Genomic DNA, 25054 nt, shown 5'->3' on the forward strand with positions numbered 1-25054 from the left:
CATCATCATCATCATCATCATCATCATCATCATCATCATCATATGATCATCACCACCACCACCACAACCACCACCACAACCACCATCATCATCATCATCATCATCATCATCATCATCATCATCATCATCATCGTCATCATCATCATCATCATCATCATCATCATCATCATCATCATCATCATCATCATCATCATCACACACACAACAATTATCAAAACTACTACAAACAACGACAACAACTATTTAAAAAAGTCAAAAAGCTTATTTATAATTTGAACACGGTATTCTATGATATACATGTATATAATTTAAAGCAATGTCCTGAAATATCTATAAATATTTATTATGTACTATAACTCTACTACACTTCAGGAAAATAAATCAAACCATAAAATTAGCTTAGCAAATTTATTTAAGTTAAGTGATAAAACACGCCATTTGCCTTGTTAATAAAGAAACATTGATGCAGTTATAGGTAAACATATATTTGATTTTAGCTCAATAGCGGTAATAAATTTTGAATTCAAGATTTATTTCGGTAGCCAAGTTTCACAAACATGGACAGTTCATTTCGAGGTGTTATGTTTGTACACTGCTTAGTGTACTTATACTTTTGTGAGACGTTTGACATATTTATAGATGTACTTTATGATTCAACTTCCACACCTGTTAAACATTTTCCGAATAACAAATGAAAAAAAAAACGACACTGTATTCTATTTTGGTTAAGAAGTGTTTAATTAAATCAACTTGAAGTGACAGACAGAAAGAAACCCAGATATTTAGTCTGGTATGCAGGCAGCGTGCAAGCCAAACAGACGGACGGGTATTAAACAGGCAGGCAGGCAAATTCTGAAAACATACATCCATTTTTTTCTTTATAGCAACGGCCAATTGTAAAAGTGACTGAAAGCTCTTTAATTTCAAATGGTAGAACTAAAAGTCAGGGTTAAATTTGAAAGCATCTTCCAGCCTGAGGCAAGTTTCTGTTGTCTGTGTCGTGGTTTTTGGTATCACCATTCTGTCCGCAATGGATTAATCAAGATAATAAAATAAATAATTTATTTTGTTAATATCAATTACGTTAATATACCCAACGTTTCCAGGCAATTAAATCGCTTAACGGCCTTCAGTGAGTACCACGCTTATGCACCAGTCAATTGTAACCACGCCCCCCCCCCCGCCCCGGGTCCGGGGAATAGCGGGGACTTTGACTTTCGGTCCAGCCGTGGTTACAATTGACTGGTGCATTATTTGTTAAGATTTACATCTTAAAATAGATGACGCCATGATTTGGTTCCCCGCCTGCTGGAAACTGGTTAAAATCCAATTACTTAAAACGTAGTATAAGATTATAAATACATACCGATTTGACCTAAACGGCAGCTGAAACTTAAAGCTACTGCAATGATAGCTATTAATCACAATTTCTTACATATTCTGTCAAAAACATGATATATTAGTTCGCCACAGCCCGATACGATGGGCCGATTATTCAGACCTCTGTTAAAGTTAACAACATGATTAAGAACAACGTTGTTAACTTTCAAACTTGAACTATTTCGTGATGTTCTCATATACTTAAAAAAGAACAAGTACAGCTCCAATATGTGTCTATGATCGTGTTAGAAATACAGTTGAACCCCGTTGGCTCGAACATGCTTGGCTCGATATTCTTGTTTGCTCGAGCTCGATGTATTAGACCGATTTTTTATACTGACGGTAAGCATTCTCGCTTGGCTCGAGTTCCCCAAGACTCAAGGTATATGCTCCAGCCAACGAGGTATGACATCACTGCAGATCAAAAGAGCATCTATTTAACTTACAGAGCAATGAATACTTTAAAGCTGCACTCTCACAGATATACCATTTTTACATTTTTTTTATTTTTTTGTCTTGGAAAGAGCAAATTTTTGCGTAAATATCTGCAAACCAATGATATAAGATTGCTGACAAAAAATCAGATCGTAGATTTTCATATTTCCGTTCGAAAATAATGTTTTATGGCTTAAACCGTTACTGACGGTTTAGGAAAAATGCATAAAACATCAATTTTTTAACTTAAATGTAAAATTCTGCGATCTATTTTTTGTCAGCAGTCTTATATAACTGGTTTCCATGGATTTTTGCAAAAAAATGGCTCGTTCCAAGACAAAAAATAAAACAGTTGTCAAAACCTTCAATCTGTGAGAGTGCAGCTATAAAGTTAACATTCATGTTGTTAACCGAGTTGTTAACTTTTACTTATATTTTAACATTCGGCCCAATGTACTCTTTTTACCTTTATCCCATTTTCTGCACTGACCTTCCCTTTTTAAAATCCGCTAAAACCTCTATAATTACAGACTAACCGTGGTTTGTTTAATTTATGCAACCAGATATAAGATTGACGGGCTATATTTGTTTAATACACATCAAATATGTGAACAGTATAGCAATGCTTTTGGCGTGTTGAAGGTGCAAATATTAACGTCATGTACATAACTATATACACCTAATGACATTGACTGATTAAATATGTTATAGTTCATATCTGTTAAATTTTCGTCTGAACTATTGCATGACTTCAACATAATAAGTAGACAACATATCGATTTTCTATCAATCGGAACTCCTCGGCCATTTTCTGGCGAAAACAACCGCGGATGTATATGGACAGTTTACACTGTCATAACTATTTACATTTAGTCGATTTTCAAAGCTTTATTTTTATTTTTGAAAAATTCAACACGAATTTTTTTCTCGGACTTGAATTTAAATAAAAGCAACAATGTTTGTTACACGAACAATATTTAAACGAAAACAAAAAGAAAAGGGTCCAAATGATAATTGCATATGATTTATTTTTTTGAAAAATGGTTCTTTTTTTTAAAATGAGCATTGTTAAAAATGTATAGAAATAATAACAAGGTTGAACAGTTACTTTAAGTAGCTTTATGAATACAGTTCCTTGAATACATCGCCAGTGTGTGTATACCACGTGATAAATTGCGTCATAAATGCTACGTCGGAAGGCAATATTTTGATTTGAAAAAAGACTTTAAACAAACATATCTTCACTATTTATTTACCATTTTAAATGAAACATAGCGCAGTCTACGCAGCTTACGGAGCCCTGCCTTCGGTCTTTTACCAGAGATTGATTGAGAGTTAAGTTTCTTCGTACACTTCGACAAAACTTTTCTCAAAACGACCGTCTGACGGAGCACTGTCAAAACATTATTTTGGATACAGGTTTGTCTAAGTGTTTGGTGAAACTTATCACCCTATCGAGCTCCGGTAATAAAACAAATGTGGGGCTCTTTAAGCGGCATAGACTGCCCTTTGTTTCATTTAAAATGGTGTAGTATAAGAAAAGTAATCTTTGTTTTAAGTCTTCATTTTAAGCAAAATATTGCCTCACGACGTTGCAACTATGACGTAATTTATCACGTGGTATACACACACTAATCGCATCTGACCGAATCGTGCAATATCGAATTTACTTCAGGATTTTGAAGTTATACAGCCCTACAGATCCACCGACTATCTTAAGATTCCCTATTTATTACAAAAATACAAGATTTTGAATAATTCTTTTATTTAGTAACAGGCTCTTGTCTATGCAGATAATAAATAAACATTTAATTGTTTAGTTTTTGTTTACAACGCTGGTTTATGTATTCTTAAATTTCTAATTCATCATTTATATCGTAAACTTAAAAAAACGACTGTATTTTTTTTTCTTTTTTTTTGATAATATATTTTTTTTATGATATGAATGCTTGGTCGCTAGGCGAAAGAACAGAGTCACAGAACGCTAAACAAAATTAATACTAAGTTTTGGCACGTTTTTTTTTTCAAGACGTGACATTTGATTAAACATAATGTAGCTACAAAGTTTGTCTTTTAATAATTATAAGACCTGTATTTGCGATAATGTTTTATTCAATGTGTTGCAGTTCATCTATTAAATTGCATATTAACAAGGTGTTATAGATCTCAATTGGTAATATTAATTAAACACATGTATGCAATATTGGGTTAAAATAGAATAAAATGCATGCTCGAAAGAAGAGTAGAGTAAAGCGTCTTTCATCTGCATGCTACAAGTATTTGTTAAATATTTCAAGCATATAATTTCTAATTCATAATAATTTCAAAAATTAGTCCGTGTCATCCGCAACATCGGTCATGATTGAATATTGATGAAAGCCATTTGTTTGGTGCATGAAAAGAGCATTATGTAGCTATTTTAGGGTTTATTTCACAGCGCTGTGATATTTTGTATCCTAACACCAGGAATTTGCAATATCAAAATTTATATAGTTTAGCACCAGAGGAAAAATAACGAGTGTTTAACAATTTATCGATTTAGCGCAAATAGTTTTAAATAAATGCTTAAGAAAGCATTTTAAGATACAATTCAAGTCGATGCAGGTAGTTCAAGAACTAGTCGAGTTAGCAAGTATAGACTTTTTAAATGAACGGTTGTCGAAGTGGATGGAAATTAGAGCAGTTTTTCGTAAAGTTATTTTTTTTACTTGGAGTTTAACAATTTATCGAATTTACAAATAAAGACGCTTAAAAAGGGCAAATTATTTATATTATAAAATTCAATGAATAGAATGACAGTTTTGTGTTTATCGTATCTTATTATATATTTGACTGCCCAAAGACGAGATTCCCTCAATTTATCGAAGTCACAAATCAAAATATTCAATAGGCCATTAAAGCTGCACTCTCACAGATTGAACGTTTTGACAACTTTTTTATTTGTTGCCTTTGAACGAGCCAATTTTTGCGAAACTCTATGGAAGCCAGTTATTTAAGACTGCTGACAATAAATCAGAACTCAGATTTTGATATCTAAGTCCAAAAATTGATGTTATATGCATTTTTCTTAAACCGTTAGTAACGGTTTAAGCCATAACTCATTATTTTTCGAACGGAATTAAAAAATCTACTATCTGACTTTTTGTCAGCAATCTTATATAATTGGTTTTCAGATATTTACGCAAAAATTTGCTCTTTCCAAGACAAAAAATAAAGTTGATAAAATGGTCAATCTGTGAGAGTGCAGCTTTAAGGTGCGCAATGTTACTCGAGGAAAATGATGACAGTTTCTGATCATTCTTTTAAACTCTGCTGAGAGTTCAAGAATTTCACAAATTAACACATGTAAAAGGCTTTAATTTGCAGTTAGGGTTTTCATGTACAATACAGCTTGATAATGATGAACATTTTCTCGTAAAGATATTGCAAAAACTTTTTAAGTATATTTATTATGTATCATACCGCCCCAAACATTGCTACGTATGGAAGCGTATATCGTATATACTGATTATGCGATAATGTAGTCAGGTCGACTTGCGGTTAAGTCGATAAGTGTTATTCATACGCGCTTCCATAGATACGTGTTACATAAAGCTTATATGTTAAATGGTTTTGAATGCCTTCGGTTACTTTAATCTTTTAAAGCTGCATTATGGAGCACATACTGGTTGATATTGTTGTCAGGTAAAAGAACGACCAATCGCCTTTTTCTCAGACAAAAAAAAACACAAACAGTTAAGAATCTTTTACATTGTTCCTAATTTACAGTAATTGATTTAAAAGAATGAAATCAAAATTAATTCTGCTATGTTTTCGCTAGGTAGCCCCGTTCTGGTAAACATAATGTGACGTTATGAATGTGTTCTCTCTTTGGTCGGCGCGTTGTTTTCTTTTTTATCGCGCAAAGGGGGATACATTGCCTATTTGGTGATATGAAACAGCGACATTTGTACTAATCTGGATAAATAAAGATGTTCCGCCCCCTTTGAGCTGGACAAGAGTCAAAACTCACTATATGGAAGTCGCTGGGACCCCGGGAAATACTTCGAGATAACGAACAATCAATGTAAACGAAACACAAAACATGTCTAACTAAACCAAACACATTCGAAAACAGTTCGATATAACCAGAATATCGAGATAACAGACTTCGACATAGCGAGTTTAAACTATATTATAAAGAGTAGCCCCAGGATTGAGTGGGGTGGGGCGGGGGTATCTAATGTTACCATTGAGAAAGAGCCACCGCTGGTCTTCAATTTTTAATTAAAAGTTTGAAAACAATATTTCAAACGAATTAATAAATATCTTAGATTTGAGAAATAACACTTATACATATCGAATCTACCTGTCGTATTTGAAGTAGATCTACACCACGTTCCCAGATTAGGCATAATAATATGTTTTGATAAAAACACTTTACGTGACATACAATCTAGCTAAGGACCACTTGTGCTGATAAATGAATGAAGGTTTTAATAAAATAGACTAGTTTGTTTTTAAATAGCTATAACACAGCTAGCTATCTATGTCATTAATTCTAATTGCAACTCTAACAGCGCTGCATTCCATGGATTATTAATACTTTTGAGTTGCAATATATTCTGAACGGAATTGCCATTTGTGATAAATTACGACATTCGATCTGTGTGAACAATGTCATTTAATCCTCGTGATTGCATGCTAAGGCTTATTTTGAAATGTCTGGTATTAAAGATAAATACGTTTTAAAATCGTTAAAGACAAAGTGCTATCATTTCTCCTTCAGATTATTCCCATTTTGTAAAGTATACAAAACAGTTTAAATACAATGTCGATATAAAGCGGTATTCATAAAACTTCTTAAGTCCATTTCTATTCTCAAGTACATTTTTTTTAACTTCAGTCAGTTTTTTAACTTAAGTCAGTTTTCTACCTTCAGTCAGTTTTTTAAGTTCAGTCAGTTTTTTAACTTAAGTCAGTTTTTTTAACTTCAGTCAGTTTTTTAACATTCAGTTTTTTAACTTAAGTCCGTTTTTTTAACTTCAGTCAGTTTTTTAACAGTCAGTTTTTAACTTAAGTCAGTTTTTTTTAACTTCAGTCAGTTTTTTAACTTCAGTCAGTTTTTTAACTTAAGTCAGTTTTTAAACTTCAGTCAGTTTTTTAACAGTCAGTTTTTTTAACTTAAGTCAGTTTTATAACTTAAGTCAGTTTTTTAACTTCAGTCAGTTTTTTTTAACAGTCAGTTTTTTAACTTCAGTCAGTTTTTTTTAACTTAAGTCAGTTTTTAAACAGTCAGTTTTTTTAACTTAAGTCAGTTTTTTAACTTAAGTCAGTTTTTTAACAGTCAGTTTTTTAACTTTAGTCAGTTTTTTCAACTTCAGTCAGTTTTTTAACAGTCAGTTTTTTAACAGTCAGTTTTTTTAACTTAAGTCAGTTTTTTAACAGTCAGTTTTTTAACTTAAGTCAGTTTTTTAACTTCAGTCAGTTTTTTAAAAAAGTCATAGTGTTTCAGCATAAAAGTATCTAATGTTGATAATACCTTTGAAACTAAACTATTTCTAACATTGTATATAACAAAGTTATTTTTATCATATGATAAGAGAGATGATTTACTTCGGAAAACGCCTTAAGATGTATTATGAATACCGGCAAAAGTACGAACTTTTTGATAAAAATCATTCACAAAAAAAATATGTCTTATATAACTTAGTTATTTAAATCATAAGAGAAGTTATTAACTTAGGAAAACGCCTTAATATGTATTATGAATACCTGCAAAAGTACGAACATTTTGATAAAAATCATTCAAAAAAAAAATGTCTTATATAACTTAGTTATTTAAATCATTAGAGAAGTTATTAACTTAGGAAAACGCCTTAAGATGTATTATGAATACCTGCAAAAGTACGAACTTTTTGATAAAAATCATTCACAAAAAAATATGTCTTATATAACTTTGTTATTTAAATCATTAGAGAAGTTATTAACTTAGGAAAACGCCTTAAGATGTATTATGAATACCTGCAAAAGTACGAACATTTTGATAAAAATCATTCACAAAAAAATATGTCTTATATAACTTTGTTTTTTAAATCATAAGAGAAGTTATTAACTTAGGAAAACGCCTTAAGATTAGAAATTACTTAAGATGTTTTATATATTCCGGCGCAAGTGCGAACAATCGGCACAGTGTGTTCAAACAACTCGTATTTCAATAAGGCCGAACATATTGTTTGTTTCTGAATGTACGCCTTTTTCGTTGTACATTTTGACCATCGTATTTATATTCGTATAATTAAATAAGGATTTATTCTTATGTCTGGCGTTCATGCAGTATCAACGCATGGGCGCGATTTGGGAAATCCATGAATCCTCATATTTACATTTTCCCCTTTTTCATAACTGTTTTTGGTGCTTATGGTTTGGTTCGTTTCATATGCGCGAGTCCCAGATCTTTCTTGCAAAACTCCATCAACGGAGGTCACGAAAAGTCGACAAGTTCATACAACTTGATATTGTTGCCGAAAAAATAAGAAATATGTTTAAGACTTGAACGAATTATTTGAGTTATTTTGCTTAAAATGGTTTCCGTATCGGTTTAAAGGAAAAAAAGCGAAAACAGATGAAAATCTTGTGATACTTATGGAATATCTGATCAATGTTTCGTGAACCGGAATAGTTTTTGTTCTTTTTGTTCAAGCTCCTAGCAAATGTATTTGTTTTCCGTGTCATATTCGAATGATCACAAACGAAAATTTAATTAGATAGGATTTCCTTTTGTTTTACCACTAAAACCAATACTTGTAGATTGGATTTTCATTTCACTGTCTCGTTTTTCTAATGGCCCTTTTGTTATTGTAAATTGCTATTCGTTGCCAGTCAGTTTTTCTCGTTCCATTCTGATGCAGATATCATTCATCATCTATTCTGCATCACTCATAATGCGGAAACATAACGATAAACATCATTATCTGATTTGTAAGCGTAAATTTCTGTCACAACTCGCATCAGTCGTCATCATATTATGGTACAGTTTGATTTCTTTTTTAGTTTAAACATTATATATTTTACAACGATTGTGAAGAAAGTTAACATAACTTATACTTATAGTTTATACTTCTCGTTGGATGTTCCGCGATAGTGTGGTCTTGTGTTGTGGGGGAAACCGGAGTACCTGGAGACAACCCACTTGTCCGGCTTGATGACCACTTACTAAACTCACATGCGCTTAAGCACCCGTATAGTTAATCTAAAAAACGGGATTCTGCTTTTAATTTTACGATTCTACAGGAATGGTTATCAGGGAATGAGCACTTTTAAACAGCGGTTCAAGATATCTTATTGAACAAGGCCATGGCCAACAGGTGGTAGTTGATGATGGGTCAGGAATGTCGATCGATTTCTTTTTTAGAAACAATTTCAAATACAATTAATGCCTTATCCCTGACCGATACTGCCACCATTGGTTCAACATATCGAACATATGGCGATAAATGAAACATTTGTGTATTTTCAGAATATCTAAAAGACATTGTCAGGAGTTGTAGCGTTGGGAAATACAAACGTGATGACGTCATCATAAAACAAGGAGAAATCGGAGATTGGTAAGGATTATTTTTGAAAACCGGACAGGCATTTCCTGGGAAAATGGCCGTGTCATAACATCAACCCACTTCGGTTATGAAAATAACATTATGGCATTTCAATAAACTGATATCAATACATTGTAATATTCGTCAAAACACGGTATTTAGATAAAAACTATTTGACGTCAAAATTGATATAAAATTGATGATATCATAACGTCAGTAAACCAGATCGCACGTGTTTTGTTTTGCGAAATGTACAAAAAACACTTTATACGTTCAATAAAAATCCATAAATAGTCATTGAAATGACGTCATTTTTCTAGATGACGTTAGAAAAAAATGGGAACCAAGCAGCCCTTAATTTGAATTCATTTGTTTGTACATTCATCCAGTATTTGACCAAATTAAAATACAAGAACTATGATTTGTATCTTTAGCACACAAATGAATATATTTACCAATCGATTGCACAGGTTTTTGGGTGTTTTAACAGTCATCTTGTAACTATATTTGCAGTTTCTACATCATCCTAGCAGGCAAAATCTCCATCTTTATCCTTAACAAGGACCGGGATGGCGGTAACGACGGCGAGGAGAAAGATGCTTTTGGGGCCATCGGGACGCTCAATAAAGACGGCGTCCTTGATCGATCGAAGCTCGGGAACTTTGTGACGAGTCTTGGTAAGGAAATGTAATCAATTTATCAATCGAAATAATTGATAATGCATTGATACTATGTTTTCTTAGAAACGGACTTATGGAATTAGAAGGACTCGTTTTAATAGAATCCGGCCTATAACCAAATCTATATCTCTTGGCCTGTCAAAATTCTTTCGATCGGCAATAACCCGCTTTTAATGACCCATTTATGCCAGTTCCCCCTCCCAGGTTCAAACATTGATAGATGCATTAAGGCAGTCAAAGAATCATTAGGATGACATGTTACCCCGAATGTCTTTCGTTACCTTCGAAATGTTCTGATTTCTCCCGGATATCGCCTTTGAAAGTTTCAAGAGACGCCTTACAAATGCATGCGTATGCCAAGGATTGTAATCATTACGTGTATCATTTGCCAAAGTGCTAGTAATGCGATATGATCTAAACGATTATTAGCGGAAAATTGTCTGAATGCCATGATAACAACAAATGCGATGATTAAAACACTGAAAAAATATTAACATGATTGAAGAGACTTTTAGCATGACTGTTATTTAACAACAACAACATTTACAACAACAACAACAACGGCAACTTAAACGACGACGACAACAACAAAAACAAAAATAACAATTACCATCTATTTTTCAGGAACCGGTTTTCCGTTTGGCGAAGTTGCGCTCGTTTCCGACGATGCCATCCGAACAGCTACGATCGTTGCCGAAGAGGATACGGACTTACTCGTCGTCGATCGGGCGCTGTACAATAGAGCAGTTCGCGACGTACTGGCTGCGGAATTTGAAGAAAAACAAGCATTTATTAAGACAAATGACCTGTTTTCTTCATGGACACCGAAATACAAGAAGCAGTTGACGATGGCCATGTATAAAGAGATTTATTGTTACGATTCTGTCCTGGTGAAACAGGGGGACCAGGTGAACAACATATATTTCATAATCAGGTAAGATATTTCTTATTGAAAACTTGTACTTAATAATGATACACACATCCCCCTTAAAAGTATATAAAGTATATGTATTCCTTACATCGGCTACTTACCCGGTATTGTCCGCTAACAACGACATTAATAATCTAGTTAAGGACACGCGTGGCACAGTATGTGTTGTAGGGTAGTTTTTATATAAAGATAGGCTTAATGTATTGCCGAATCAGTTAAATACCATCAGATTTCTGGCACAGCTGGTTTAGGTTGGTCTGTTTTTCAAATAAATTAATCGAGATGTTACCATAGCTTGGTTGGTAACGTTGTTGTCGCCGTTGTGCAAAAACTACACCTTTGTCGTAACTTAAAACCGTTCAATCTGCAAAGGAATTTGGCACACAAATCGCCGTAGGCAATATGTTTACTGATAACTTTAGCTACAATAATAATTGCGTTATTGCCAATTTTCAATTAAAAACATCGGACAAGAAGCAAGCGTTCAAATTTCGGCGCTCTTGTTTATATACCTTTTAGATACACATACGAATAAAATGGAAGACTCGGGCGGCTTTTCCTTTGTGATTGTCCTGAATGAAGACTAAGCATAAAATATTTCCTTTCAAAAGGAGGACATAGGAAAGCAATATTATAAGCTCTGCTTTCGTTTTTATTTGTTACAATATACATAAACGCAAAGTGTATAATGCTGCAATCTGGTGTTTGCTATATATGCTAGATAAACTATCAAGCTTGAGCAAGCGGGGTTTTACTATAAATAAACGATTAAGTTCAACAATTACCAGGGATCAACTTTTGAAAACGTGTCTATAGTTCGAATCTGTGATTTTATCGATCATTTCTGTTCAGCGGACGTACTTTACTGACAAACCACTATGCTTTAAAATAGTTTGTATCTGTGTTTTAAGTACAAACGATGTTTTTTTTCAGTGGCCAGGTCGAGATACGAGCTGACACGAGCCAACATCCAACTCAGTACCCAAAACTGTACAAGCTACTTGAAGATGAAAGAGAAAAGTAAGATTTTAAACACATTTAGTCCAATATGAATTAATTCATTCAATTTTTTAAAGCGGGGTTGATATTTTATTTTGTATTTTGATAAAGATGACTGTTTCACCGTTGAATATGTGTTCATGCTCTGTCTCATTGCATAAGACACCATATTCATGTACATCTAGACGAACTGCGAATACGATCGTAACTATTCTCCTTTCGTACATGTGACTGTTATACATAGACGTTGGTGGACATTTTCGGACCAATACTAAGATACAAACCCTGTATTGTTTGAGTGAATACAAATTAAGGGGAGGCGGAAAAAATGGGGCGGGCGGGGATAAAATCCTACCAAATAATTTAAAGTCGCCTTACCGAGATTGCGAAACGCTAATTGTACTTGATCATATGTACTTGTACATACTCGTACCAGTCAAATTGCAGTTAAAGATGCACTCAGATAAGATTGATCACAATTAATTTAATGGTTTAAATATACCAAAAAGGATAAATATTAAATAAATATCAAAACAGTTGTTCTTATAAAGGATACCGAGTTAAATTTGAAAGAAATGTGCAGAAAATACGGTATTTCTGTCTTATGAGACGATAGTAAATCACAGTAAATCTTTTAGCACTCAACAATCATTTAATTTTTTTTGCGTTTTCAGCTTTTAAATAGACGGTTAAAATCTTGCTGTCAGTAATATTATTATTAATATTTTCCAGAAATGCTTTCTTTTGTAAGAAGTTAAAGGTTTATCCCTCAAAATGCATGTGTAGGTATTGATTTTGAATAAGAGTGTCACTTTAAGTCTATTTAAAGCACAAAAGCAACTTATTTAATTTTGATGCATTATTTATTTTATGTTTAAATTTATAGCTACGTAGCCACAAATGTCCCTGTCGAAGTATCGCCAATATATGTTTATCTTTCTACAAACAATGCGTGGTATTCAATATACAACTTAATTCAATCTTTTAGTCATACATCATTGACCCAATTCACTGTATTGGTCCGTTATTTATATCCAGCAATCCGATTAGCTACATCGTTCTTAGATTCATTTAAGACAAATATCGAATACCACCCTAATTTGCTTTTTTCGATCATTTAATTCAAATTGGTTAAACATAATAATACATTGAAAAAAATTGTGCATACTTCTTTACTTTCTACCTTTAAAGCTGCACTCTCACAGATTTAACGTTTTGACAACTTTTTTATTTCTTGTCTTGGAATGAGCCAATTTTTGCGAAAATCCATGGAAACCAGTTATATAAGACTGCTGACAAAAAATCAGATCGCAGATTTTGATATAAAAGTTTTAAAAAAATTTTTTCAGCAGTCTTATATCATTGGTTTGCAGACATTACTACAAAAATTTGCTCTTTCCAAGACAAAAAATAAAAAAAAGTTGTTAAAATGGTCAGTCTGTGAGAGTGCAGCTTTAAAGGGCGTTTGCAATATCGCTTTTTCCACCAGTACCACTAGGCCTATCAGCTTTTTCCTCGTGATTTTGTAGCTTCATTACCGGACACCTTTCACGAGTCTAATCATACTGTATGACGTCGATGACATTTGTAAATGTTTATAAAATATTTTTTTAGACCATGTTATAAAATTATGTATGCAAAAACGTGATGCTGATGAATTATGGTTTTAAAACTACAAAAATACGTTATGTTTCCCATTTGCGAACTTGTCGTACTCTTTAGATGATTTTTCCGCCTCCGAATTTTCGTCCAAAACTCGTCGCTAACAAAATACGGCGTTACACTGCATACTTGTACTAAAAGAATAATTATGAAGTCATACAAATTTACAAATTGCTATCATGTTCTTTGTGTCTGATGTTTTCAGACTTATTAAGCAGAAAAGACACAAAAAGCAGCACGAAACAGAAAATGTCCAAAATATCCCTCCGTCACTGAAGAAAAAAGAATCTACCATCAGGAAACACAAAATGTGCTTCCTCGGCATGAACGAGTCTTTAGGTAAGAACTTGTGGGTTAATTAATTATATTTGAAAATAAATTTCGAGAAAGGAACTAGATTGGACGTGTGCAACTCTGAAATATATTATTAAAAGCTGATTCTGTAAACTCAAATGAACACCTCTATCGCTCCGTTAAGTTCGAATTACAGTAAGTATGCTGTCGTTTAAAAAGCTTAACCAGAAAGAAGTGTTTCCTCACAAACTTTTGCGCATTATGTATTTTTACGCCCAATTACAATTAATTTAAAGAAAAAAACATAAAATACTTTAACATGTATTTTTTAGCATTAGCTTTTCATATACTAAATCAGCTTGTGCGATACCATTTTGAATAGTATCCTGTGAGGATATGTATTATGCAAATATTAAGTCAATCGCATGGTCATACATCATTGACTTCATTCACTTAATAGGTCCGTTGTTAATAGAAAGCAATCCGATTAGCTACATCCTTCTAAGATCACATTTAGACACACCACTTCAAATGAGAAAGGGTCGCTAGGCAGTAGTACGACTTGTTGGAGTCAATTGTATCATAATATATTACAAGCAGGGTTGTATAATTTGATACTGATACATTATTGAACGAAAAACTATACTAAAATAATATTGTTTTAGGGGAAGTGGAAGTTTTGATGGACATGGACACATACATGACCACTGCCGTCTGCACGGAAAAGACCGAAGTTATCGTGCTTGAAATGAAACATTACGAACGCTTGTTCGTTAAAAAGCACCAACGGACCATTGACGCAATGAGACGTCGCCTTGAGGTGAAGCTTAACACGAAGACGTCAGTATTGAAAGAGTATGACGCCATACCGCTGTTGAAATTGCTTCAACTGAAGTTAAGCCTTTTGCACAATCCACCTCAGACACCGGAAGACAAGAAAAAACGAAATGAAACGTCAGTCCAGGTTGCCGAGAAACTCTTCTTTAACCACCAGGGTAAGGGTTTGTAAAGGTCAGGGTAGGGAATAACGTGACTTTAAGGGGTTCTCACATTGGTCAACACAGGTCACAACCAGTGTAAACAAACAAGTAAATGACGTTAATTTCTAAATAACTTTTTTAACTGAAAATATAAGAAATTAATTTCTATACCTTTAAAAGACTTTGCAAATTTCTGCTCTTACACGTGTGAATTATTTTAGTTATGTTTGTATTTCAAAGATGCAATCCTTAGCAGAAATATCAATTTGACGGAATTTTATAGAACGATGCATCTCTGAAATATAGGCTTTGAAATATTTCCATATCATTTCTGTCAAAGAATTATTTAAAAAATAACGTTACTTACTTGTTTGACCCGTGGTAACCTATGTGAAAACCGCTTTAAGTCTCATGATTCCTCGCCCCGACGGTACTTGTCAGATAATTTCTTTATTATTTTACGATTCTTGATAATTTCATTTCAATGGTGTGAGAGTTTAATTATACTTGCACACGGGGCTTCCATTTAACGTCCCTTCCTGAAGAATATGAGTATTTAGTGGTGCGGCGGGCAATCAAACATGCAAGCCCTGGATTAACGGGCAAGTAAGTTATCATTTGACCATGGATCCGAAACTTCATTCAAATAGTTCACGCTGCTTTCTTTTTTAGGCCCTCTACTTGATATGGACGGACCCGGAAGCGTATTTTACATGATTCGAGCTAGGGAGAAATCCCGACTAAGGCTGCAGCAACACCGGAAGGACCGCCAGGAAGCCCGAAAAAACAACCATTTTAACGCTCACCTCCATTCCATTCGTCTTCCACAATCCCTTTTAATGGCCGCCCAAATTGCAATTGAAAACGAGGCCGGAAATGACCCTCATTTTGACTTGCCTGAAATATCTTTACCTCCTCCTTCGACACGCATTGAGGTTGCGAAACGTCCTCAAAACAGTGAAATTGACGTAGTTGCGAGTCAAAACAGAGCCGAGTTGGAAATAATTCCCGACCCAAAAGGCGACGGTGACAAAATTAACGAAAATGGTGACATTGTGAAAGAAAAAGCTCAGGAAAATGTTGACCTGCTTCCAGAATCATTGCTCAGGTCATTCAGGCGCATTCAGAGTGCAACAAAGAGTACTTCCAGTCGTTCAGTTGACCATGATCAGAAAAATGGTACGGTAGAAATAAAGCACGAACACAGAATTCGATCGTTACCGTCCTCACCTAGGCTAAGAATAGAACGGTGTAAAACTGAAACGAAGTTGCAAAGGTTGGAAACCAAGGTGGAAGAATGGTTGAAGAAAGATAACCCTAAGGCATCCGCACACGTATCAAAATTAAGGAGAATACAGCTGGAGGTAAAGCACCTATACGCTTATCATATCCTCTGTTGTTTTTTTATCAAATAATATTTTTTCTTTCGAATTCTTGTCTCCGCATATGTGTTTTATGCATGGGACTTCTAATTCTGATCAATTGTTTTCATGTCAACGAGGTTTGTATATGTATGAAACTTGTTCCTTTCAGCAGAAAGTCTTATCAGGTATTTAATGTGTGAATAGTTGGTCTAACGACTCGGATGAGGTAACGATTTGCAGTGATTAAAATTGTGTGTTTTTGTGAACATGAAGGAAATAACAAGAACTAATTACAGTGTATGATCATTTGTTTGTATTGTTACTAACATTTTGTGTGCTATTTTCGGCGAACAACTTCGGAATATCCGCGTTTTCAGTCATGGCTGAAGCCTTTGAAAGGGAAGCAACCTTTATTGACATTAGAAAAATGTGAGTCATAGGTAGCTCCCCTTTAAAAAGCTTCATCCATAACATTAGATTTTGTGTATGAAACAAACGTTGTATTTTTATATGTAGATGGAACTTTGAGGTTAATAGTGATTTTAACAATTTCTCATCACAAACTCATCACTTTAGAATAGAAGTATTGGTTTAACACGGTATAAGTGTTAGAAAAAGTGATAACTTTCCAATATTTTCGAATACAAGCGTAGCTGAGTTATTGTCATTACTCAGGGAGTCATGGGTAGCTTCCCTTTGAAAAGTTATATCCATAGCAGTATATTATGTATAAGAAACAAATGGGGCGTTTATATATACTTATACAATTTTCAGGTTAACAGTTATTTAATTTAATCAATTTCTCATAAAATATCATGATTTTATAATATGAAGTATTGGTCTAACACAATGTGAGTGCAAGAACAGAAATAACTTACCAATATTTTTGAATAAAAGCGAAGCTGAATTCCAGCCATGATTCAGGCATAAATTTCGCTATTGATTTGTCGTAAACTCCCTTGGAGCATTTAAAGCGAAATTTGGACTACCTCTTTGTATATCAACCTATTGACACCATCTCTAATTTGATAACACATACTAACGATGCAACAGTTATAATAGAACGCCTTTGGTTAAGTGACAATAAAAGTCTAAAAGTCAAATAAATCATGAGTGTCTTGGATGTATTAAATAGTTTTTATAAACAAAGAGATAACCATGTCAAATGTACTTTGACTTTTTGATTGAAGAGAACTAGAACCCGCTGTATTTTTAAATATATTCATGAATTCCATACAACTAAATACTAATCCGAATATATTCTTATCCAATTTTGATTACAAACATAAAATATTGACTTTCATTTTTTACAGGAAATGGAAACACCCCCAAAGCCTGGAAATAAAATCGTAGTAAGACGACGGTCAAGAGGAGTGCGCAATGATAAGACTACGCATACCGGAATCGGAAGTTCAGAATTTACCGGAAGTGCACTATTTCCCGAAAAATCGTTTTTTTCGCCGCAAAGGTCAAACACAAATGTGACTTCTTTTGCTAATTCAAACAAAGAAGATCGATCGCTTGACAGATTTAAAATACTCCTCACCAACTAGAAATTATTTAAATGATCATTGATTTCGAAAAAGGTTGAGTATTCTGCTTCCTGTGTGTATTAAGAAAACAATTTCTACAAAATGCCAAAATATGTGTGATATTTTTGTTCTACTTACATAATTATCATTAATCATTAACCTAATAATCATTTTAAATACAAATTGCTTCGTAGATTGTATTCAAAGTAGTTTTATTTACAAGTCATGTTGTTGTTTTTAAAATTTCGTATCGAACTACTTTTAAATATATATATATATACCTTTTATTATTCACATTTTAAAATGTACTGACATTGAAAATAAAATAAAGCAGCTAGTTTTTATGTTATGTATTTATTTTCACCGAAATCTTAAATTGATAACTTGTAATAAATAAAAACAATTATGTACAATGAACGAACACTATTGGAGCAAGTTATTTTTTCCAATTATGTTCTTTCATAAATTTTAACGCTTGAATTGAGTAATGTACAGTGTGTGTATACCACGTGATAAATGACGTCATACATGCTACGTCGGAAGGCAAAAAATGCTTAAAATGAAGACTTAAATCAAAGATAACTTTTCATTCACAACACTTTTTTGAATGAAACAAAGGGCAGTCTATGCCGCTTAAAGAGCCCCGCATTTGTTTTATTACCAATTTGATGAGGTCATTAGTTTCTTCAAACACTTAGACATACCTGTTTCCAAAATAATGTTTTGACAGTGCTCCGTCAGACGGCACATTATGAAATGTTTTGTCGAAGTGTTTTAAGAAACTAAACTCTTAATCAAATTCTGGTAAAAGACTGAAGGTGGGGCTCCGTAAATAGCGTAGACTGCGCTATGTTTCATTTAAAATGGTGAAGAAATAGTGAAGTTATCTTTGTTTAAAGTTGTTGTTTTTTCAAATCAAAATATTGCCTTCCGACGTACCATTTAAAAGGCATTTTATCACGTGGTATAAACACACACTGATGTATGGACGGTCAAAAATGATAACGAACAACTGATATATCATACTGGTATATTGACAGATTTTTTTGCAATTCCCTGAATTGTCTGATAATACACATGGAAGGTGTTCATTAAAGACAAATAGTTAAACTTCAACTTATATTCCTTTGGCAATTAGCAGTTGTTGTATTTGCGTTTCAATTTTATGTTAAGAAGTGATTTTATTTTCGGCCTATTTTTTGTCCGTAGCTATGAAATGTGTTAACCTATCGGGTCATTCTATATACAGCATGGGTAAGAAAGAAATACTGTAAGTATTTTTTTAAATGAAAGTAAGTATTTAAATCACAATTCTGGAAATAAATAATAAACTTGTGGTGTATATTTAAGTAATCAAATATGAATTGCGTTATTGGTGTTATTGTCAGGGATATGAACGCAGTTAGGCTGGTTAAAATATGCGCGGAGTTCTCCAACTACTTTAACCAGCCCAACTGCGTTCATACCCAGATAATGACACCATTTATTCCTTAAATATCCCTGGATATTGTTGTTCAATAAACTCCCCTTTGTGCGTCAAACATACAGTGTGTACATAATGTTCACTGTTAGATGGAGAGTGTCCATGATCATAATTGTGACACATTTGTTAGGCCATGATGAAGTCTATTTGTACTAGGGGTGATCGGGAAGTTCGTAGACTGTTCGTAAACTATGATTTACATCTTCCAGTAAGCGTGCAGTTGAAATACAAAAACATTTTGTATATTTTTCATTGATTAAAGAAATATTGTAGGATAAATCAACACTGATAACTTAAAGTTTGTATCAGTGAAAGGTGAAATACAGCTTCTGCATGAGACTGTCATAATTTGTAATATGAACAAAGATATTTGTTTTTAACCGAGTTGGGTTCAGAAAAATGAATTTTAAGATTTAAAACAAAAGACAAATCATGTCCTGCGATTTTTTTCCTTGTTAATAAATAGGACATATATTTATAATCAAACCAAACCCACGCACACTTATGTAACAACCAACTAGTTATCACTTCTAACTTTTTGAAGCCCTGATTAAGTCTGTTTGTATATTAACATATCAAATCGTCATAGGCAATAACTGTCCATTGCTTTATAAAAATAGATATTAGGTATCAACTGCTGTAATGTGAGATTGTCCTAACTTTTTATAAGAACAGAAATATTAGCCTTTACCTAATTATGTTCAGATAAAATGAATTCTCTGATTAAAAACAAAGACGAGACGCCTCAAATGATTGGCCAATCATGTCTTTTGATGTGTGTTCTTGTCTTTAAATAGGTCTTCTAACATTCCTTCAAATAAATCTTGGTTTATTTTTGTTACAACGCGTACATTGCTGGGTCTTTTCAGGGCTTTTGCCAGTCCACGACCATTTGTCCCGTGGTGTATTGTCCTTTAAGTTCCACAGTTGCGTATACGTCACAGCAGGTTTTGATGACGTCGGGCCAAAGAAAGCAGGATATGATGAACACATCCGCGGATATGAACGTTGTCCACTTTTGTTTCTGAGCGTATTCACATGACTTCTTTTCGATTGACGAAAGAAATTTGCAAACATCCCCGCCTTTGTCACGAAGGTTGAAATAACACTCCTACAACAGATCAAACATTGTGACACAATTCAAAACTATTTCAGTTCCCAATTCACATAGCAATTAAACTTTGGAATAATTATACAGACTATTTAAGGTGCAAAACAAAACAAGGAAAATGAAACACATTTCGAACGTTTAACTCCTAATGAAATGCTCAGTTCTATTTTTTAAGAATGAAAATACCATTTAAAGTATTTATTACTGTATGCATTTGTACCACATACATCTAAAAAAAGATTATCTTAGCCAGCAATTGTAACCGCCAACTTCTTGAATGGAAAGAATCGTACCGTTCTCGGCTTAGATTCTTCTGTTTTGTGTTACTTCATAAATATCCGCCGAAAAGGTTTGAGATACGGTTGGCTGCCTTTAACTATATCTTAATATATTTACCCATGGAATGGAATGCTCCATACAAGTCTCCCACGTGACAATGGTAATGGGCGCCTTTAGTTGATTCAAGACAACGTAAGCGGCCTCAGGATCAAAATAGAAATTAAACTCCGCGGCGACTGTAATATTCCCTTTCCCTAAAACAGTACAGATATCACGTACACATTTATATGGACATACCATTATAATAAGTATTACTGACATCCTTTTATCGTTTTTTTAACGATAATGATGTTTTTTTCAATATTTCGCGATTCTAAATTGCGCGATCCTTACTGTGCTATCGCGAATACTATAGTTATAACCAAAGACTTGATACTCGTAAACTTTGTACTCTGAAGAAACTTTGATATTTTCTCTAAAAGGGAAATAAGCCCAAGAGTATTAATTCATTTAACTGTATGTGTTTCGTTTCGTTCGTTATTTATAAAATTGTGGGTTCAGATACTTTGAAAGTAACTTATCTTTTATAGTATTTCAAGTCATTATTTAAAAAGGGCAGAGAGCTGCAGAAAAGGTAAGGGAAAACATTGTATCGGAACGAACGTAAATCTAATTTTTTGCTGACGACCTGATTAAAGATTACCATTGAAATGGTTCCAAGCGAACTGTTAAAATACTCGTATGATTTAAATTCATTTGGCACTATTTTAAGTCTGTATGTAGTTATTATCGACTTATCTAATTAATAAGCATGCGGTCCAAACCAATGCAATATTTGATTTTCATAAGCACAGAGGTATGTGGGGGCCGGTCTCAATGAGGGCAGAGAGGTGGGACCAAAAAGGCAGGGTGAAGAACCCTTCGAAAACTGTCAAACCTAAATCCTATTACAATAGTATTATGTAATACTATGTGTGTAAGGGGAGCAAGGCACACCAGAGATAACTCCCCTGAAAATAGAACGAAATAGAAATCGTACACGTAATAAGTTATAATCACAATCGCCATGATAATCATGATGTGTATCTCATTTTCCTTACAGCAAGTTATCTTGCGCTTCTAAAATTTTAACATATCTTCTTTGAGACTTCGACTAAAATTTGGAACTCAAATTCTTTTAGTCAAAATTATTTATCTACAACAGTTTGGACAACAATATATGAACATAAACGACAACCATTCAGAGTTCGACAAACAAGCAAAGGGCATTAGGCTGTGATATCAGATTCATTCGTAAACCTAGTCAGTGTCCAAATGTTATTAAAGTTAAATGATAAAACTGACCAGTGTTCACCGGACCCTCATACCACTGTTAAGATACATTAATAATAAGGGTGGTATTCAAAATTCAACTTAAGCTGATATTGTGTTAATACAATGTTTACTTCAATTTTCGTATACAATGTTATTTTTACCATACAATCCGATTAGCCACATCAATCCTCTTTCCAATTTTGACTAATGTTGGATACCGACCAGGATAAGCAAGTGTATATGGAGTTAATCAAGTATACCCAACACTATATTGCGTATTCACTGATTTATATTGTCCTTTGTGATTAAAAAAATGAGCCATACCTTTATACTTCTTAGAAAGTCGTATCAGCGCGTTAACTGCGTGTTCTGATTGGATAAGACTTTTATCCGGGGCTTCAGGATCCGGTACGTCGCCCAAACCGTCCGAACCGTGGTAATAATCACTCGATTCTTTTTCGTCTCCAAGCAACGCCTCGTTACATCCGATATATACTGGAATCTACAAATGCAAGTCTATAAGAGGCGAATCCTTGTCCTAGTAACAACACACATTACTATTGATCCGGGGGGAGCAGGTTCGATCTGAAGGTCCTCCGGGAAGGACGTTAAACAGGTGTCCCGTGTGAGGGTGCTGTACGATAGTGCACGTTAAAGAATCAGAGTATTTCTTACCAAAGTAACATTTTGTCTGCATGTTTGGACCCACCCATTAAGTAGGCAATGACGACTTACTTAGTTTAAAGGAACCCAGGGCAGTAATTGATCTTAAAAATATTGTTTTTTTATAAAAAAAACACGCTTACGTCAAGTCGATTCACAACCTGTAACACTCTCAACACATTTTTCCCGACTTGCATCGCGTCAACATTTCCGGCCACGCACGTAATACCTATGACGTCAACATCCGGGCTCTTCAATGCCATCAGGATCGCTTGGGCATCGTCAACACCGGCATCGGTGTCGATAAGAAGCTTGCGTTGACCGGAAGTTGCCATTTTTGTAGCGCAAAGCACGTTTCTGTTGTTTTGTTTTATAAATACAATAAGCAAAATGATGGTTCGTAAATATGAAAATTATATAAATACGTTTTACGAATACTGTGGATATGGTATAATGTAGGATGACTGAATACATCTATTCAGCCATTTCTGAAGAGTATAATATTCTGTATCATAAAATATAATATACTACATCATTCAATCAGTTACAAAACAAAATCAACATAGGTTATAAACGAATTTAACAAAAGTATCCATTCATATTTACACACTTAATGATATTGAACAAAGATAAAAGTGTAAACTTACATGTGTGTTTGACGAATAGTTTTCCTTTTCATCCAAATTCAAGATTCAATGTGTCTTTATGCCAGTGTATGACGTAATTTGCACACGCGTGCTGGTTTTTAAAATGAAAAACAAATCGTGCGTGATAGTGCATGAAAAACTAGAGGGATATGTTAATGTTTTTATCTAGGCTTTAAAGCGCGAATGTTTTATATGTTTGTAATGACATCGAAAGAAAAGTTTAAATCTCTGTTATTGTAAAATATTGAATGAACGTGATACATGTTTCATAAATCATTTTTTTAACAAGTTAGATATTTAAATTACGGCGGGCAAACATTCTGTTATGCGTTGAAAATGCTCTAACGCGTCACCCGTTATATTGCCAATGAGTGGAATATGGATGTAAACAGTGAGTATGGTTTCTTATTTTACATTTTTAGAGGATTATACTAGGAAATTAAAAAATGGAGATTGTAGTTCCACATAGAATTTGCTATGAGTAGTTCTTGTAAAAGTCCTGAATAAAATTTAAAATCTGATCGTCTAGAACTTGCAAAAGTTGCTAGAGGTTAGCGTCGACAACTTAAAAATCTGGATTTTCTTGAGAATTGTTTTCGTACCTTAGGTTTAAGCAATTACTTTACATGTGTGTGGCTTTTTTTATTGACAAAAGGTTGTCTCTTTAAAATTTTTAGAAAATTTGTTTTACTTGGTGCACTATGCTTGACTTTCTGATCGTTGTGGTGCCAATGAATAGGTTGTGGTGCTCATGAATTGTAATTTAGTAGAAAACGAATTGTAAAAAAACTGTAGTAATTACATAGCATGACAATTTGCAATTAATTAAAAACATTTTCGATCTTTTTAAAGTATGACGAACTACCATACTGCTTCACGAACTTTAAGGTTCATTTGGTGTCTAATAAATTTATACTTGATTGCAAATGATCGTCGTAATTCTGATTCTCTATTTCCAGGTATTATAAAGCAAATATCTAACGATTGTGTTTATATTTTTTCAGATGGGTGTAAAGGAGACTCTTTAATAATAAGATAAACAGTTAGTTGTATTCTAATGTAGACGTTCGAGTGAGAGAATGAGAGTGGTTAAGTGGTAAAACGTATATGTGTCCGCGTCTCAACCAAGAGGTCGTGGGTTCGATACCCACCAGGGATTCGTTCTGATGGCCTTTTCAAAATGAAACAAATACTAGGTCCTACCCTGACAAAGCAGTCCTAATGCCGGCTATATCCCCCGCCGTTGTTTTTAGAACATTTTGTTTTTTTTAATACTTGCATAATAAAATTGATGAGATCCAGGATAATTTTTTTATGTATTCTCAACAAAAGTTTCTAAAGTAGGTCACTCAATGAGGTTAACATTTCTACCAAGTTATATGGTAATCAATCAATGCACAAGTAATTGATAGCGCGGACACGTGCCTTTAAATATATCGTTGGACATTGACTTTTGAAGTATAGACCCGGGTCAAAGTATCTGCGCATCGTCTCAATGAGGAAAACATTTGTACCAGGTTATATGGTCACCCATTAATTCAAATCGAAGTTATCGGGCGGACACGAGCTTTGAGGTATGGTCCCGGGTCAAGGTCACTCCACAACGTCTCAACGATGACAACATTTGTACCAAGTTATATGGTAATCCATTATTGCATTAGTAAAGTATAACACGGACACGAGCATGTGTACTCTGACATTTAAATGTCTCGTGTGACTTTGAGCT

At 33.9% G+C, this 25054-nt stretch overlaps 2 protein-coding genes across 2 annotated transcripts in view; one reads left to right on the forward strand and one right to left on the reverse strand.

Moving 5' to 3' along the window:
- Nucleotides 1-18059, forward strand: part of LOC128236072 (uncharacterized) — a 31427-nt gene extending 13368 nt beyond the window's left edge. Inside the window, exons 3-10 of the mRNA XM_052950892.1 lie at nucleotides 9314-9401; nucleotides 9903-10066; nucleotides 10694-11003; nucleotides 11934-12020; nucleotides 13867-14000; nucleotides 14621-14950; nucleotides 15608-16299; nucleotides 17613-18059. Of these exons, the coding sequence (XP_052806852.1) occupies nucleotides 9314-9401; nucleotides 9903-10066; nucleotides 10694-11003; nucleotides 11934-12020; nucleotides 13867-14000; nucleotides 14621-14950; nucleotides 15608-16299; nucleotides 17613-17852 (2045 nt within the window). The 3' untranslated portion in view covers nucleotides 17853-18059. The remainder of the gene's footprint in view (nucleotides 1-9313; nucleotides 9402-9902; nucleotides 10067-10693; nucleotides 11004-11933; nucleotides 12021-13866; nucleotides 14001-14620; nucleotides 14951-15607; nucleotides 16300-17612) is intronic.
- A 1738-nt stretch (nucleotides 18060-19797) lies between these two features.
- On the reverse strand, nucleotides 19798-23417 carry LOC128233416 (pyrimidine-specific ribonucleoside hydrolase RihA-like). Its single transcript, XM_052947082.1, has 5 exons — nucleotides 23329-23417; nucleotides 22825-23038; nucleotides 22343-22520; nucleotides 20822-20958; nucleotides 19798-20425 (listed from the first exon to the last, which is right to left on the reverse strand). Exons 1-5 carry the CDS (start codon nucleotides 23358-23360, stop codon nucleotides 20180-20182), a joined length of 807 nt encoding a protein of 268 aa, XP_052803042.1. The 5' UTR covers nucleotides 23361-23417; the 3' UTR covers nucleotides 19798-20179.
- Between the last annotated feature and the right edge of the window lie 1637 nt (nucleotides 23418-25054).

This window comes from Mya arenaria, chromosome 5 (assembly GCF_026914265.1).
Source record: "Mya arenaria isolate MELC-2E11 chromosome 5, ASM2691426v1".
Taxonomy (NCBI): domain Eukaryota; kingdom Metazoa; phylum Mollusca; class Bivalvia; order Myida; family Myidae; genus Mya; species Mya arenaria.